Source organism: Ahaetulla prasina, chromosome 2 (genome assembly GCF_028640845.1).
Source record: "Ahaetulla prasina isolate Xishuangbanna chromosome 2, ASM2864084v1, whole genome shotgun sequence".
In the NCBI taxonomy this organism is placed as follows: domain Eukaryota; kingdom Metazoa; phylum Chordata; class Lepidosauria; order Squamata; family Colubridae; genus Ahaetulla; species Ahaetulla prasina.
Genome location: NC_080540.1, coordinates 70,784,282 through 70,803,197, shown reverse-complemented (window position 1 = coordinate 70,803,197; position 18,916 = coordinate 70,784,282). Strand labels below are relative to the sequence as shown.

The 18,916-nt window shown below is 36.9% G+C and overlaps 1 protein-coding gene across 1 annotated transcript in view; it reads left to right on the top strand.

Annotated features, from left to right (window-relative positions):
- IARS1 (isoleucyl-tRNA synthetase 1) overlaps positions 1 to 9,515 on the top strand; it is an 86,332-nt gene extending 76,817 nt beyond the window's left edge. The window contains exons 32-34 of the mRNA XM_058166436.1: positions 2,377 to 2,517; positions 3,521 to 3,673; positions 9,011 to 9,515. Of these exons, the coding sequence (XP_058022419.1) occupies positions 2,377 to 2,517; positions 3,521 to 3,673; positions 9,011 to 9,093 (377 nt within the window). The 3' untranslated portion in view covers positions 9,094 to 9,515. The remainder of the gene's footprint in view (positions 1 to 2,376; positions 2,518 to 3,520; positions 3,674 to 9,010) is intronic.
- The last annotated feature ends 9,401 nt before the right edge of the window (positions 9,516 to 18,916 follow it).

Sequence of the window (18,916 nt, the reverse complement as noted above, 5' to 3'; positions counted from 1 at the left end):
CAGTATCTTTCCCCTGCCACTCCACCAAACCATGCCCACCAAGCCAAACCACACCCACAGAAGCGGTAATAAAAATTTTTTAAACCCACCACTGGCTGCCAGCATTTTTGGATTATCTGATTTTTTTGTTAAAAAAAGCAATATGTCTTGCTCACAATTCTTGCTTAATGCAAGCAAAAGTACGGCAAGGAAACATGACAGTTAATAGACTCTTAAACTTTTATGACTTGTGTCAGCTTACCCCAATGGTGTAAACAAATTAAAACAAGAATGGGCATGCCAAGTAGGGAAAGGGGAAACCACAACTCATTTGATCAACTTGATATTACTACCCTTGGTTTGCAGGAAAAAAAAATACATATAATGGTAGTCATTGTTGTGACTGTAATGGAGCCTTTCCATTACAGTTGCAAGTCATGATGGTCATTACGCGAGGCATCCATGTTCATATCTCATTATAATTTCTGTAGCAGTTATCCATTGCCAGCTTGCTGGGCCTGTCATAGCTTCACCAGAGACCTTTTGCCCAGGCCATTTCAGGCTGACCCAGGATGGCCTTCATGGCTGTCGTAGTGGCATACTTTGCCCAATTCTAGCAATCCGTTACTTTGTTCTGTTACCACCTTTCACGACGTGGATGTGGGGTTGCACTTTGAGAGGTATTGGGACAGCTTGCTCTACTCCTACAACATAAGACAGCACCAATCAACACAAAGAAGCATCTCCTGCAAAACATATTCATCCCCATCCTATGTTAACAGTGCCAAACATGCTTACATGTTTTGTTGATGCTTACAACAAAACATAACTGAAAGTTAGTCCCCAAGGAAATGAGATGTTTGAGGAAAGCTGCTAGAGTGACCAGAAGAGATAAAATCAGAAATGAGACCATAAGAGAAAGAATTGGCATAGAACCAGTCTTAAACTATGTACAAAAATGGCATATAAAGTGGTTTGCTTACCTAGAGAAGATGTCATGGGATTCCATACCGTACAAGGCATATACAAAAGAGGAGAAGGTCAAAGAACATGAGGCAGACCCAGAAGAAGATGGAGAGACCACATCAAAGACACTACAACAACATCAATTAACAATGGTTGGGGCTGCCAGAAGAGCAAGAACCAGAACTTTGTATCTCCCTTGACACCTGAAGTGGTAAAACAGGAAGAAGAAGATGGACTTCAACCCACAGAATTTCCCAGCTAGTAGTTCCCATGTCTTAAAGTTGCCAAACACTGATCTGGAAATACTCAGGCTAGTTCAATATTATGCGATACTAATCTTCACTGTTCATGTTTCTAGCTTGTATGTAAATCTTCAAGAAATAGAATCAAGATCACATGAAGTGTTACTACCACTTTATAATGCCTTGGTAAGGCCACACTTGTAATACCGCAGTGGTAATCAACCTGGTCCCTACCGCCCACTAGTAGGCGTTCCAGCTTTCATGGTGGGCGGTAGGGTTTTTGTCCGATACTGAAGCACTTTCCTTTTTTTTAATTTAATTGCCTTTAAAAAAAATTTCGTAGCATTATTTAAAAACATTTTCATTAGGTTTTCATAAAATTCCCCGTGACAATTTACATTTCTGAAAATATACTATTTGTATCGCCCGTGCATAAGTTTAGTTCACGTTACGTAAGTGAAACTAAATGGCGCTATAGTGCAACCGCAAACAAAAGAGCCTTGTCCCAGAATAGCTTGTGCATCTCCCCCTGAACAGGGGGTGGTTAGAAAATTTTACTACTAACAGAGATACAAAAGTGGGCGGTAGGGGTTGACTACCCTGGAATACTGCATCCAATTTTGGTTGCCATGATGTAAAAAAGATGTTGAGACTCTAGAAAGAGTGCAGAGAAGAGCAACAAAGATGATTAGGAGACTGGAGGATAAAACATATAAAGAACGGTTGCAGGAACTCAATATGTCTAATTTAATGAAAAGAAGAGCTAGAGGACACATGATAACAGTGTTCCAATATCTCAGGGGTTGCCACAAAGAAGAGGGAGTCAAACTATTCTCCAAAGCACCTGAGGGTAGGAAAAGAAGCAATGGGTGGAAACTAATAAAGGAAAGAAGCAGCTTAGAACTAAGGAGACATTTTCTGACAGTTAGAACAATTAATCAGTGGAACAACTTGCCTCCAGAAGCTGTGAATACTCCAACACTGGAAGTTTTTAAGAAGATGTTGGATAACCATTTGTCTGAAGTGGCGTAGAATTTCCTGCCTGGGCAGGGGGTTGGACTAGAAGACCTTCAAAGTCCCCTCCAACTCTGTTATTCTATTCTAAAAATAGAGACTACAAAGGAAAGTTCATTTGTGTACTGTAGTGATATTGTTCAAAGGTTTATTTCTAACAACTTTTTCTTTTCAGAAGTAAAAAAACAAACAGATTTGCTGAGTCTTAGTGGAAAGAAGCTTCATGTAACTGCAGGGCCATTGCCAATTATAAATAATCTTGATGCCTTTTTATGTCAGTATATCAATTTACAACTAGTGAATGCAAAACCACAAGGTAAGTCACATACAGTGTTAATTGTCTGATGGTAGATCATTTTATTAACATTTGAAATCTTGGACCTTTCCTGAAGTCTAGCTCAACTTAACCTTTCTTGTTTCAGTGGTAGAGGCTACACAGTCCATAACCTACACCAATTAATCATGTTAAAGAAACATCTTTTATCTTAATCTTTTAATAGAATGAATGCAAGAGCTGTTTATAAGATGCTTTTGTAAAAAAAACAACTTTAGTTAATCTCTTAAATAACTGCAGTCTGGCCTTGCAATAAGTTTTTAACCAAAATTAACCAAAACCGGACTGAGCATGGAGAGGGTTCTTCTCTCTTGGAACTAGAAGCCCATCTGGGTTTCTAGTTTGGCATCAGTCAAGACCTGAGGCAGACGTGATATTTGTGGCTGTTGTTATCAAGGAGTCCTCCAGTACCAGATCCTATGCTCTGCAGGTAAGTGGTGTAAAATTGGATTCTAGGAAACAGTTGGGAGTGGTGCTAGTAGACCAGTGATGGCTAATCTTTTCCGGATCGAGTGCCCAAAGCGTACGCTCGCACATGAACTCCCAAAATGCAATGCGCACACGGCCCCCGTGCATGCGCACATGGCCCCCCCCCCCGTGCATGCATGGTAGACACTTATGACCAGCTGGCCGGCGGGAGGCACACCTGCATGGGTGGCAGAACTGAACTGGGGATACGGCCTGCGTGTTCCCACAGAGAGGCATGCAGGCCGTCCTTGCCTGCCATAGGTTCACATGCCATAGGTTTGCCATCATGGTGGTTGATTGTCTTCTGTGCTGCCCAGAGGGCAGGTGGAATTGAAAAGGGAAGGAGGAATAGTACATCTTGTTGAGTCCAACTGGGCACAGTCCAACAGATGTAGGTATATGATTGCTTTGTAAAGAAAGGAAAATAAATAAATCCTCCTTATAGGGCACAAGGCAAATTATGTTGTGGAATTGTAAGGTTTTTTTGCTAAAAATTAAGACAGTTCATTGTCTCCAGAGTGTCTAAATGGAATGGTGGGAACCCTTCTTATGGAAAACCCTGTTGGTCAAAATGGATTAACCTATCAAGGGCTTCTGCATGAAACAGGCAAAATGTTTGGACTGAGAAGCAGGAGGCTAAAATTGTTCCTGGATGAAGCGTTGACAAAAGGTAAGTACATAGATTGAGAAAAAAAACAACAAAAAAAAACAAAAGCTATGTTGTTAGTGTATTAAATTATACCCTGTTTAGCTTCTAAGATGAGATTGTAAAGTTAAGGTCAGCCTACATTTTATCTTTAAAATTACAACAGCTTTTTTCCTATTTAAAAAATAGGACAGAAATATTACTTAGAGGGGATTGTATCATGTGATGTAGAGCCTCTTAACAGCATTCTACTTAACATGGATCCAATTTAGACAGAGGATTCCATTTTTTAAATTATGCTTGAATAGCACCCTCTCTAGATCAAGGGTCTCCAACCTTGGTCCCTTTAAGACTTGTGGACTTCAACTCCCAGAGTCCCTCAGCCAGCAAAGCAAAGCTGGCTGAGGAACTCTGAGTTGAAGTCTACAAGTCTTAAAGGGACCAAGGTTGGAGACCCCTGCTCTAGATGAATTTAATTAATTGCTACTCATTACAGATAATACAGCTTTTGACTTAATGTTTGACTTACTGTTATCCTGAAAGTCTTAGATTCGTGTGTTTTAACATCATAATATAAAATAAGGAGTCTTTAAAGTATAACGGTCAATAATATATAACTAATACTATAATATTAGTGTTGTTCTGTGGAGTCCTTAGTGCACTCTAAGCATGTTGGCTTGCAGATTTTTCATTGCTTGACTAGGTAATATCATCAGTGCTGGTGAGTGTGGGAGTTTGCTTCTTGTTTATTATACAGTAGCTTGCCCTGCCAGTGTTACAAGGATATGGCTTTTATTCTTGGCAGCTCCTTGATTTTGATTCCTCGATCTCTGCTTGGCTGTTTGTCTGGTGTTAATCTGTTGATGTGGCTGATGACTGCTGGAGAAGATGTGTTCTGGTCTTTTTCTTTCCTTCTTAGCTTTTTTCTTGTCTCTTTTGAATGGTATGCAAATGTGATTTATCTTTATGTGTCTATTGATGCCTGATTTGCCTGAATGCCAAACTTCCATGAATTCCAGGAACAATCTTCTGCCTGTTGGTTCTACAAGGCATGATGAAAACTCCTTAATCTCACAACATGTGGACAGATGGGAAACTCTGAACATCTTAGACTAAGCTAAATAAAAAAATGCTAGGAAATTCTTGGAAGCTTGATATTCAGCCATCAATGGACTCATATTGCTTCATTAGTTCTGTTTCTGTTCTGTTAGTATTGTTCTGTATGGTAATATTGCCAAAATATTAGTAATTAAATTGCAATATTGTTCAGACAAAAGAAAGGATTCATGAAATCTTAAAAATAGAACTAACCTTAGAAGTAGAACAAAAATTGCTTCTGTTGCAGATTATTATCATTGCTTTTTATTTTATTATCTTATTATTAAAACATAACAGAAAAAGAAGATATTATAGACTCATGTAAGGTTTCGTCCAATCCCAGTTCTGTAAAGATACTATCATCAAACAAAGCCATTGTCTAAAGTCTGAAGCAGCATATTGCCTGTTTCGTAAATCTGAAAAAGATAATGTTTTTGTTTTATATTACTTTAATAATTGTAATTTAGTAGTAATTTTATAATTTACCTGCTGTTAAGATTAAACAGGTAGTTAATATGGAATGATCAGATATTAAAAGCTTAATACATGCTGCATTAAATTCTAAAAAGCTTTGTTTTGGTATTGCCCTAATTTGTAGGGTTTCTGGGGACATAGAATTATTGATTTAGTATATGTGATCTGGTTTAAGTTAGAAGTATTAAAACCCAGCATTAAATTGAAAGAGATTGAGAATGATATAACTTGTGATGCATTTTACTTGAATATTTTTAAAAAAGATTTTATAACATTTTAAAATCATAACAACCCATTAAAATGAAGAAAACATTTACAGTATTGTGGATTGAATATCATTTATAAAGTGAAGGAATGGCAGATTAGTGGTTTGCAGAAATGGTCTCTACTAGCAAACTAAATATAGGCTCAGTCCCGCCAAATTCTGCTTGCCACTATTTTAGCTGTCAAGCAAAAAGTGAGAGATCACCTCCAGTCTCCCTTGGTTGGATATCAAACTTCCTGAGTACTTTCTTACTCGGATTGCTCTGTACATCACAGAGAACTTAAAGGGCAGATTGTTCAAGTATGAATAATTAACACAGAATTTTAGGGAGCTTGATGTATGTGTGAAGAGATGGAGCAAGTACTGGGAACGATCATTTCAGCATCATAATTGCTATTTATGTCTTTCTCCAAAGCGAGCCCAAAGGGAGCCTGAGCCTGCCCATAACCTACTTAAAGATGGTTCTAATTTTAAATACGCTTGCATTGACACATTAAGTATATTTGTCATATTGACATTTTTGTGAATGGTTTAGACAGCAGATCTGTAATAACTCTATCATCTCAGATAATAAAAACAGTATTTTCCCTGAAAAAGAAGCATAATAGAGGAAACATAATAAGCAGTATTTAGGAAATTGTTAATAATGATTAAGTTCCACTGATGTTCTCCTCCCCTCCCCTCCCCTGCCATATCCTTCCCCTTTCCTCTGCCCTGTCTCCCTTGCTGAGTTTCAGAGAGTTATAAACAATATTCTTGGCACATCTATTCTGGATTGATAGACATTTGCATTGCAAATAAGAGATAAAATGGGAAAGATACAGCATTACGGTGTATCATATGTGGGAGGAGAGATGATCTTAAATATTTAACAGCTCAAAACTTGAATGCTCATATCAAATCATGTGATAAACTTGTAAGCATATGTTATTTCAGATTATGATTTAGAAAGACAGGGGCAAATTTTAAGGCATGAAGTTTGATTTAACAAAATACAATGTTGACATGTTTTATGCTGGGCTGACCTTGAGGGTAACTCAGAAGCTGCAGTTAGTTCAAAATTCAGCAACCCAACACTGCCAAGAGGAAGCAGCTTCAACAGTGTAACAACCTATGCTGAGATCATGGCATTCCTCACCAGTCAACTTCCAGAACCAATTTACCTTTATTTTTATCTTTACCTTTATTTTTACCTCCACCTTTTCAATATCTGAGCAAATACTATTTCCTGCTGTATCAGTTTTGATAGAAAACTGGCTTTATGCATGGAAAAAATTGGGACTCTTAGGAAAAATTGATGGTGGTTCCTGACTCTTTTTTATATTGTAGGATGAAAATAACTGTTCTTCATAGCAGATAGATTTCTGTGTCATTGCTATCATAATAATAAGCAGGATGATGTAATTTATCTGTTGTAGATGCTATGTCTACTCAATATGACAGAACTCATTAAAGCACAATGAAATAAATGTCAAAACGTCCAGCTTTGCTTTATGAAGCAATTGCACATGTCCTGCAATGCAAATTATTTGTGACCCTGAGTGCTCTAGGTCTCCTCCCTCCGACTCCTGCATTCTAACTACAATTTTTGGATATACTTACATAAAAGCTAGTCTTACTTAACTACTGCAGTGTTATTACAGTTACTCTGTCTCAACTAATTTCTTGAATAAACATTTTAATATCTGCATGGTATAAACTCCAAATTAACTGAATATAATTGACACAGCACATTTTGTATAGCTTTTTTTTTAAAGGTTTAATTTTAGCTGTCAAGATCTGATCCCTTTATCAAGAAACTATGTTTTTTCATTAAAAGAGAATCCAAGATAAAATTAATCTTGTAATTCTAAAACAGCAGATGTATTAAACACAGTAAGATGGCATAAACATACATATTTGAGGTATTCTCCATTCCCCCTTCCCAAATCTGTTGATAATCTGCTGGGAATAGTGAGTATATGAATTTATACCTGAAATAATGAAGGTCTAAGAAGCCTTTTGAAGATCTCTGTTAACTATGATTGGTTATAAAAGAGCAGATTCTTCTGTCTGTGGTCATGCTGCAGTACTTGCTCTCCTTCAACTTTTAGTAATCCACAGAAGTTAAGATGAAACTTTCACTTATTAGAATTAAGAGGAAAGTTCATTGTCTGAGATATGGTTAAACAAATTTAGCTGCATTGCAGAGGCACAAGGAATTTGTATAAGCTGTAGGAGCTATTTGCTGCATACCTTTCTTAATACCTTAGCTGTATTTTGAATAGTGCCTGGAAGCCAACTAGAAGTTCCAGGCCTTGCAGGATAGGTGTAACCCTTGAGCAACTTTCCGTGTAGCTGCAATCTGATGAAGCAGGTTGTCCAAAGAGGCTTCAGAAGAAGCTTTGTTCAGAACTCAGGGCAATAATAACTTCCTGTGCTATTTCATAATTTGTATATAACATAGCCTGTCTGTTATCCAGAGAATGTTTATAGCAGATTACATCTGTAAAATAAGCAAAGTAACAAGTAATTTAGAAATACAGTAATCGTTGCCAGTAATGAAGCTGGAGCTTCATTCCGAGACCAGCATTATTCAGGTACTCCCGATTCTTAAGGCTATGAAGGGAATGCCCCAAATTCGTGACCCCAAAAATAACTATTGTTTAAATCCTGGAGTATAAACCTTTACTTTACATTGACTTTGACTGCAGTAGGTGGCTTCATTATTGTCTGCAAACCTTCTATAGTAACTCAGTTCCTGGTAAGGGGTTAAGAGATAAGTGGAGGCCAGATTTATAGCGATACAGGATACAAAACTTGACAACTGTGGTAACAGTGCTGAAAGATAGGCAATTAAGGGAGAAAGTGTGATCCAGTTGTGGATGCTTAATCCTGAATGTGAGAATGAAAGCTAGGTGCCAAAGCGCAGATAGCAATAGCAATAGCACTTAGGCTTATATATCGCCCCAGAGTGCTTTACAACAGAGTTGTTTACAGTGTCAGCATATTGCCCCCAATAATCTGGGCCCTCATGGAAGGAGGGAGTCAACCTTGGGCCAGTCGGGATCGAACTCCACACCATGGACAGAGTTTGCCTGCAATACTGCATTCTAATCACTGTGCTACCGGGGTTAATGCCGTGAGATAAAGAAGGGCATTCTAAGGCTGGTACACATGATAGAGAAGCTCCTTGGGCTGTATAAGGTAGCTCTCCCAACTGTGGAATACTGAAATTCTCCCTTGCGGATCCTAATGTAACTATTACCAGGTTAGCTAACCTAAACCAATATAAGGTTAGTTCTCTTGATATAATTAAGCCATGTAACTTAAGTATTCCATAAAACAATGAATAAAGCTATGTGCTGCCCACACTTTGATGACAAAGCCCTTCAGATGCTTCTGTCTTTCCCAGCAATTGCATTTAATCTGATAAGCAACATGGGGAGGGGAGAGCAGAGTGCTGTTTAGCAAAGAATCCACAGTGTTACTTGTGAGCATAATAAAAGTATGGTTGCTAATGCTGTTTTTTCTTCTCTTTTTAGAGGTTACAAAGGAGACTTCCATGAAGTTCTTAAATACAAAGACTCTGTATGTTCATGTTATACCAACAACAGCTGAATGCTAATTGAATTCATTGCCAAGGGCGATGCAGTGTAGATTGATTTCCATGGAGAACCCCAGTTTGAAGTTGGGATAGTTTCACCAAGAATCCTCACGTTCTGTAAGATCAGCGCATGTGTAATATGCTGCTTTTAAGTTAAATATAGTGAATTTTCATGAAGTTATGTTATAAAAGCTATGCAGAGTAATAGTCTCAGAAATTTGGAAGGATCTATGCAGTAAGAAATTGAGCGTACCTCAGTGTTGCTGTTCTCTACTTGTTCAATATAGAAAGCTGATCTTTAGTTTTATTTTCCTCCCACTGTTGATGGTCCTGCATTATTCAGATTGTTACATTTACTTTAAACTGAATGAAATGAATAATTTGGCATTTGTTTAGTGTATCTAATGTCCCTAATTTTGAACAATAAATTACTTTATCTAGAAGGCTATGTTGGTTTTGCTTTAAGGTGCCAAAAAAGAAACAAGTGAGAAAAAAGGAAGAGAAAAGAGGCGGAAGAAGAAACCACAAAAGAAATAAAAATATACTATATTATATATAGAGAGAATCATACAACCTATTTTTTGAAGGCATTGTTAGATATTTACCACATGAAAAATATTTTTAATTGTTTCCATGACATAAATAGCTAGTTGATAAACACATCATACAATCTCATGTCCAGGATGATAAATCTGGTGTTTTGTCATTGTTAAAGAACAAGCATTTTTTATACATCTCCATGCTTGAAAAATCTATAAATCTTCACATAGTGATTATTTCTCAGCTTTTGATGTATAATTAAGCTGTTTCCATCTTTAAATCATATTCAAATCATATTGAAATGATTTATAATCATATGCATGTTAACCAAAATGAACATGCCTCTATCAGGAGTTAAAAAAATATCTACTATATTCCAACTGGGATTATCTCAGAATGCAATTTTATCATATGAAAATTATACCTCCATCCTAATATCTTCCAAATGTGTGTTGATTTTTTATTTAGGAAATAAGATGAATATTTACCTAAAAATAGGCCCAAGCTCTTATCTGATGCCAAAGAGATTTCATACTTTTTAAAAGTGTGCATAAAATAATTTAATTGTTTCCATGACATAAATAGCTAGTTGATAAACACATCATACAATCTCATGTCCAGGATGATAAATCTGGTGTTTTGTCATTGTTAAAGAACAAGCATTTTTTATACATCTCCATGCTTGAAAAATCTATAAATCTTCACATAGTGATTATTTCTCAGCTTTTGATGTATAATTAAGCTGTTTCCATCTTTAAATCATATTCAAATCATATTGAAATGATTTATAATCATATGCATGTTAACCAAAATGAACATGCCTCTATCAGGAGTTAAAAATAGGAGAAGATAAAGGACATTTTAATGCATTCCATGAATCATCTTGAAAAATACAAAAGTTTATTCCTTTTGTAATAAACCTAAAGAAAGGTGTAGAGTTCACATATTGATACACTTATTAAAAAGATAAGAAATTCGAACTGAAGCAACATCTATTTCAAAATTATCATTGAACCATGTCAAAGGCCTTTTCTGAACCACCAGAAAAGCTTTGACCTTTTTTTAAAAAAAATGCATCAATTAGGTAACAGTCGGGTGAAATCCAGCAGGTTCTGACAGGTTGTGGAAAACTGATAGCGGAAATTTTGAGCAGTTCAGAGAACCGGTAGTGGAAATTTTGAGTAGTTTGGACAACTAGAACATGCCACCTCTGGCTGGCCCCAGAGTGGTTTGGGAATGGAGATTTTGCAATATCCTTCCTCTGCCATGCCCACCAAGCCACGCCCACAGAACCAGTAGTAAAAAAAGATGCTGATATTTTTGCATCAAAATTTAACAAAGAAAATTGAATGACAGCTTGGATATTCAGCAGGATGTTTCCAGCCTTCAATATCATAGCTATGGGACCTTCACTAAAAGAGGCTAGGAAAACTTTATTTAAGAAGGCATTGTTAGTATTCCAATAGTCATAAGACAAAACAATATATATTTTACACTATAAAGTTGGATAATAGCTTGGATTAATTTCTTTCTTTACTACAGATCTGGCTGGGGATAAAGTTTTTAAGATTAAGGTTTTATCTCAGACCAGCATTAAAGTGTTTTTCTGAAATCTGTGTGGTTGTTGCTTCTTTGGCTTGCTAGCTTGACAGATATTTAAAGAGTAAGTATTCAGAAATAATTGGTTTGTTGTGAGGCTAGAAACTGGGAGACCATGAATTCTAGTTCTACTTTAGACATGATGTCCTTTTGGGCAGACCCCCTCTCTCAGCCCTAGGAGGAAGGCAGTAACAAACCATTTCTGAAAATCAGAGACTTGTCTAGGTAGCTTCCAAGAGTCAGCACTGACTCTTAGGGATAAATATATTAGTAACAAATCTTACACAATATCAATACATTTTGTTATTTTTGAGACACATGGGGTTGTTGTGAGACTATGGGGAAGAAGCAGAGAAGGAACACTACTTAGTTGAGAAAAGACAATCCAGTTCAGATGATAGAGCAGTGGCAATAAAGTGTTTTAAAAAGACTCCCTTTTAATTAACTTACTACAGATCTGGCTGGGGATAAAGTTTTTAAGATTAAGGTTTTATCTCAGACCAGCATTAAAGTGTTTTTCTGAAATCTGTGTGGTTGTTGCTTCTTTGGCTTGCTAGCTTGACAGATATTTAAAGAGTAAGTATTCAGAAATGTTCTGTTTGTGTGATAAAACCGGCCAGTAATTCCAAAAGTTAAAAATAGGAGAAGATAAAGGACATTTTAATGCATTCCATGAATCATCTTGAAAAATACAAAAGTTTATTCCTTTTGTAATAAACCTAAAGAAAGGTGTAGAGTTCACATATTGATACACTTATTAAAAAGATAAGAAATTGGAACTGAAGCAACATCTATTTCAAAATTATCATTGAACCATGTCAAAGGCCTTTTCTGAACCACCAGAAAAGCTTTGACCTTTTTTTTAAAAAAAATGCATCAATTAGGTAACAGTCGGGTGAAATCCAGTAGGTTCTGACAGGTTGTGGAAAACTGATAGCGGAAATTTTGAGCAGTTCAGAGAACCGGTAGTGGAAATTTTGAGTAGTTTGGACAACTAGAACATACCACCTCTGGCTGGCCCCAGAGTGGGGTGGGAATGGAGATTTTGCAATATCCTTCCCCCAGGAGTGGGGAGGGAATGGAGATTTTGCAATATCCTTCCCCCAGGAGTGGGGAGGGAATAGAGATTTTGCAGTAACCTTCCCCTGCCATGCCCACCAAGCCACGCCCACAGAACCAGTAGTAAAAAAAGATGCTGATATTTTTGCATCAAAATTTAACAAAGAAAATTGAATGACAGCTTGGATATTCAGCAGGATGTTTCCAGCCTTCAATATCATAGCTATGGGACCTTCACTAAAAGAGGCTAGGAAAACTTTATTTAAGAAGGCATTGTTAGTATTCCAATAGTCATAAGACAAAACAATATATATTTTACACTATAAAGTTGGATAATAGCTTGGATTAATTTCTTTCTTTACTACAGATTCAGTATTAAATAGAAAAAATTAAAAATGAGCAAAATCATTAGATACTTCGGGTATCAAGCCCACTCACCTCATAATTAACTGACTAGAATCACCAGGTATTTAAAGGAAATATTCAGAAATAATTGAAATAGAGGTATAGCTATTTTAGCTATATCTGAAAGGATGGTTTAGTGTATTTAGATGAAACATTCTTTCGTTTCATCTATTTTTCTTTTGACTTTTTGTGATGAAGTGTACTATTTTTGTCTGTTTTACTTAACCTGAAACCTTTTTACAGTCCAAAGGTTTACTGAGAGAGGAGTTTTGAGAACTCTGGTGTCAGCCATGTCACTTACATCCCTTTTTAGTTAGCTACTTGACAGTTTTTAAACAACTTTTGTGGAAGAAGATCTGGAAAAATAATTACCGTTTCTACTTTCTATTCAAAGGTTTCTGCTTGGTAAGCCTTATGTGGAATACAATCCCATGTAACAGATCTCAGGAACCTCAAAACAGGAAGACTAGGTTTTGAGCCAATTGGAAACAAGCAGCTTGAATAAGTGGCTTGAATTCTAGTCCAGTTGCTGTGATAAAATTTTATATATATTTTCCCCAGGAAAGTTACTGTTGATTGATCCTATTCAGCAGTGCAAGTTATATTTGGAAAACATGAATTATTTCTTTAATATTCTGCAGGCAGTTCACTTGTACTGAATGTGTTTACTTTCAAAACACTTACTGCATTTTTACAGGCTGTTTAGCAGAATTTGTGTCATGACTTAGTCACCAGGATTTTTTGTTCTACCAATTTTTATCTAAAGTGCCAAATCCCTGATATGGACCTCAGATTTCTGAATTGGCATTAAGCATTTTTATCTGCACAAATCCAGCTATTGTAAAAGTTTGTATATCATGGAAAAGTTTTCAAGGTAGAAAGAAATCCAGTTTGGCTGTTTTGTTAAAGCAGATCGAGAGACTTGCTTTCTCTGTCTTCATAGTTTCTGTTTTTGACAAAATAATTAGGACAGGCATCTCTGCCCAGAATTTCAGACAGAAAAGTATTAATGTTAACCAATTAGGCAATAAAGAAGACAGTGTAAAGATATGGCTACTTGGCTCAGGAGTGATTCTAAATGAGGCATGTCGCTATGAGTAGAGAGCCACAGAGATTACCAGGGGAAAACTAGGCAAAGACAAGAGTTACATAAATAGAAGCATACTTTAAACTCAGGAAACAGCTAGAAATAAGAAATGAAAAATAAGCTGAGATTGACTCTTCCCTAATTCACTATAGCACAGAAGACAAAAGGGGAAAATTCAACCAGGCTTTCAAGATTCTCTTATTCTAATGAAAGTAATAAAATATAATTCCAGTCCCAATTGTAGGGTCTGCTTCTTGATCTGACCTATACCAGGGGTGAAATGCTCCCGGATCAGACCAGATCGCATGATCCAGTAGTGATCGTGGTTGGTAGTTTGGCGATTCGGTAATGATGGCGGTAGTTCTGTGTTTTTTACCTTCTGCGCATATGCAGAAGATTTTGTGCATGCGCAGAAGGTTCTGCGCATGCACAGAAGATCTGCGCATGCATGTGATGCGCACGCATGCACTTCCGAGCCAGTAAGGAAGGTAAGTATATTTCACCCTGACCTATACCTGTATATGATGATCACTGCTAAAATACAGTATTTTGAAGACTGTTCCATCTGAGGGAATAATGATTGTTGGAAGATGCAGATTGGGTTTTTGGCAAATGAGAAGAACGATTGCATTTTGTGGTTTGCATTTTGATAAAAGTTGCCAAAGGCCATCTGATACTTAGAGTGTTATAGTTACAAAATCATTCCTGAGGTTTGTGTGTTGCACTTCTGAAAAGCCTAGTTGTGTCTTCTACCATCTGGATAGGGTGTCAACTGTGGATTCAGCTCATCCAAACAACTATCACCCACTGTCCAGTTTGCCATTTAGGGACACAGAGCTAGAATATGCAATCTCATCTCAGCTTCTGTTTTCCAAGAGAAAAAAGACTGATTCAATCTTGATTAGACTTTCTTCCACTCTAAATTTAGCAAGAATTTACTCTGATAGATTGGGAATTTCAGATTTCTCCAGGATTTCTCAGTAGTTTTTGATATTCTTAACCTCAAAAATCTTTCTATATTTTCTGGGGAATGAAAATGTAGATACCATGCTTGAGTGGTGCCAATCCCTGAACCAGCGGTGAGAAAATAGCTGTTTCTGGATGAAAGTTGCCTCAGAGATGTCAAATTCCATGTGCCTTTTAATATTTACTTGAAAAACATGGCAACCTTGTTAGAAGATTCTATCCGTTGAAGAATTTCTTGGTTTCTACATCATACATCATATAACATCACCCGAAGAGAGATGGAAATATGCATTGAAGCATTTTCTTACTGCTTATGAACGAATATGCTTACCAAATGTTTATTTGGACCTTGTATTTCAATATTTTTTTAAAAAAACTGCTTAATGAGTTTATTAAATCTCTGTGTTAATAAAACTGCAATCTTGTTTAGGTAGAACATTTTCTCTATATAAAAATTGACTATTCCTTTTCCCAATGAAATCTTTTCTTGCGGATCAAGAGAGTTCAGGCTTACGGTATTTATTAAGGCAAAACTGCTTCTTAGCAGCTTCATACTGTTCCTCCTATTGAAAGCACATAAAGGTAACGTAAATAGGGCTGTATGACTTTCTTCGAAATGAGCAGTGGAGCCTATTTTAATGATTTTTAAGGAGACATTAAACTTAAGTTTTTAAATTGCTTTATTAACCACACAGTGCTATTAACATGCAGAATTGCTGTATTCTGAGCCTGAGTTCAGAATATTGCTGTATTGGAATGCCAGGGTTACAGCAAAAAAAGTGAAGATAATCTGAAATGAAAACTATTCCTAATTCAAAGTATGTGTGATGATCCAAAAATAACATCATCACACATCACACATACTCTGCCTGGTAGAATGAATACCTTAAATGGACCAAATCCCATCATCTTCCAATTTATATTCGTATAAAATACCTCTGAACTTTGCTTGCCAGATTTTCACCCTAGATACATAGCTGGATGTTCTGCAAATGAAAAATAGTACATCTGTTTCATATTGTTTCCATAGCCTGTCTCACTGAAGCCTTGTGAATTGATGGGGATACAATTGTATTTCTAAAACTATAGGGACTCTTTAAAAAGGGGGATGGGGGAGGGAAATGGCACACATCTGAAATCAGAATGGACTGAGGGAACTTTTTCTAATACAGCCCTGGAATTCTGCAGATCAGATTGTGGAGGTGGGTGGGAGAGGCTTTCCTGCTCTGCATTTCACAAGTAGAAAAATGCATAATGTTAAATTGTAAGGTTAATAAACAGCAATTTTTTTAAATGAAAAGCTTTGTACACACACACACACACCCCCCCCCGAAGTTTCATTTGATGTAATGTAAATGGTAAATGGTCAGAATGTTGAATCTGCAGCATGGCAGGCCTCCTTGAGATGGCTGATGAAGCAAGGAGTCTTGAGATGCAGTTTGGACATTTTAGGTAGTTTATTTATTAGGTTTCATTAGATTTTTATTCAATTTTTATTATTTTTATGAAAAACTCCAAGTGGCAAACTTGTATAATATTCCTTCTTCCTTCTCCTCCTCAGAACAACAGCCCTGTGGAGGTAAACTGGGCTGAGAGAAAGTGACTGGCCAAAAGACACCCAGCCAACTTTCATGCCCAAGGCAAAACTAGAACTCACATCTCCTGGTTTCTAGCCTGATGCTTTAACCCCTAGACCAAATTGGCTCTAGTTGTAATTACAGTTGTGGTTCTGCATATTTTAGTGTTAATTTGCGTTTTTCAGATACAATTTAAAATATACTTTTAAAATTGTTGCACTTTTATAGTACATGTAAATTAAGAAATACACACACACACACAGACACACACACACGTATACATGTATATGAATTACAAACAATGAAGAACTTGGACAGAATCAGATTTAATGACCAAATAATAGAATTTGACACAGATCAGCAATAAGTGTTTTCTTTTGCTTACAACTTGTATCACAATATTAAGTGTTTTTTTTTTATTTGCATTTATATCCCGCCCTTCTCCAAAGACTCAGGGCGGCTTACACTATGTTAGCAATAGTCTTCATCCTATTTGTATATTTATATACAAAGTCAACTTATTGCCCCCCCCAACAATCTGGGTCCTCATTTTACCTACCTTATAAAGGATGGAAGGCTGAGTCAACCTTGGGCCTGGTGGGACTAGAACCTGCAGTAATTGCAAGCAGCTGCTGTTAATAACAGACTGCATTAGCAGTTGACATTAGCAGTTGACATTACAGTACGGTGGTCGACAGTGATTTTGTACTTATTCAAATTTATGAATCTTACACAGTAGTGAGATATACAAGGCAGGCATAATGATTGTTGAGTTGAGAAATTAGGAGCGATATTGAATTCCTACAGCATGGAGAATGTAACTAAATTGGAGCTTGGAGAAAGGATTGGAAGTTTTAATAGATCCTGTAACTATATGGACTATATTTGCTATAGAATATGATGATGTCTTTCTCTTTCTTCTATTTAGTAAATATTTAAAAAGCTGTGCTGACAAAACATAAATGGCAAAGAATAAAATAAAACTCATCTAAATTTTATTTAGCTGTTACTTTTTCTTCTTTGACCTTGAGACGATATTCCTCTTTGAAGCTTGTAGAATGGCTGCTGGCTGCTTTTTTTAAATGGAAAGATATTGCCGTATTTCTGTTAATAACTCTTTGACCCTTTGCTATAGGGAAGAGATAAAATTAATAAAATAGAGAAAAGAAATAATGACTGAAAAGAAAGTGATCTCTGCCTACTACGTTTATGTCTGCTACTGTAGCTATAATGCAACAGATGCCCACTCTTCCCCCCCATTACAGACCCAGCTCAGTAATAGAATTTAATACTGGCCAGCAGTAGAATAGGCTCTGAGGCTGGCATTGCTCGCTAAAGAAAAATAAGGAGAGCACCTTTCATGAGATGTGAAAATAGAATTTAATGAGCCCTCCTCCAATTGTGTTTCTTTTGCATGACTTTCTTCACCCTGGGACTAAATAGAGTAGGACCAGTAGATTTGAAAGGAGGTTACAGAAAATAGACACATTATTTATAATGTTCGGGTAGAGATCTATGCAGATGTTACACAGAGGGAAAACATCCTTAAAACTAGTTGGCATAGCTGCTGTTTTGATAATGAGGTGTAAAATTGCTTGCGATATACACCCCCCCACACCGCCATACACGCACACTTGGAAACACTGGATTTTGAGATTTTCCAATTCTTTTGTTTGAAAGAATGGTTCAAGCCCATGTTCTCCAAAGCACCTGAGGGTAGAACAAGAAGCAATGGGTGGAAACTGATCAAAGAAAGACGCAACTTAGAACTAAGGAGAATTTCCTGACAGTTAGAACAATTAATAAGTGGAACGACTTGCCTTCAGAAGTTGTGAATGCTCCAACACTGGAAATTTTTAAGAAAATGTTGGATAACCATCTGACTGAGATGGTGTAGGGTTTCCTGCCTGGGCAGGGGGTTGGATTAGAAGGCCTCCAAGGTCCCTTCCAACTCTGTTGTTATGTTATGTGCTGTGCTGTGGTTCTCTATGCTTTAGGACAGGGATGTCAAACTCGCATCATAGCAGCAGCGTCATGTGACGTATCGGGACATTTCCCCCCTTTGCTAAACCAGGCATGGGCATGGCTAGCGCATTACGCATCTGGCCTGCAGGCCACGAGTTTGACATCCCTGCTCTAGGAATAATTCCAGTCATTGGTGTATGAGACCCTGATATATGATTTGCCAAAATATATTCAAAGAATAGATCAACCTGATTTTCATAGGAAGAGCGTTTCATAACATTTCCAGAAGGAGGTGTGGTTCCCCTAGGTTTTGAGTGTATGCGTAGTTGTCTAAAGTTAGTTGAATTGCATCGCCTGGGACTAGGCAATACTATTCCATGTCTCCATTAAAAAAAGATGTATAGCCCTCAAGAACTGAACCAGCATTACTACCATTCTTTCAGTGGCAGTTTGAAGTTGAGTTAGGGAAGTGATGAGGGCTACACAGGATTCATTGAAGCTTCTTCATGCGAAATTCCGCTTTTTCGGCTAGACAGATTGGTGCACCTGAGGCAGTCTCCAATTAGTGTATAATTATAACAAAGGTATAATAGCAAGAAATAAAGCAATTGGGAATATATCTTTAAAATTAATGACTAACCAAGAA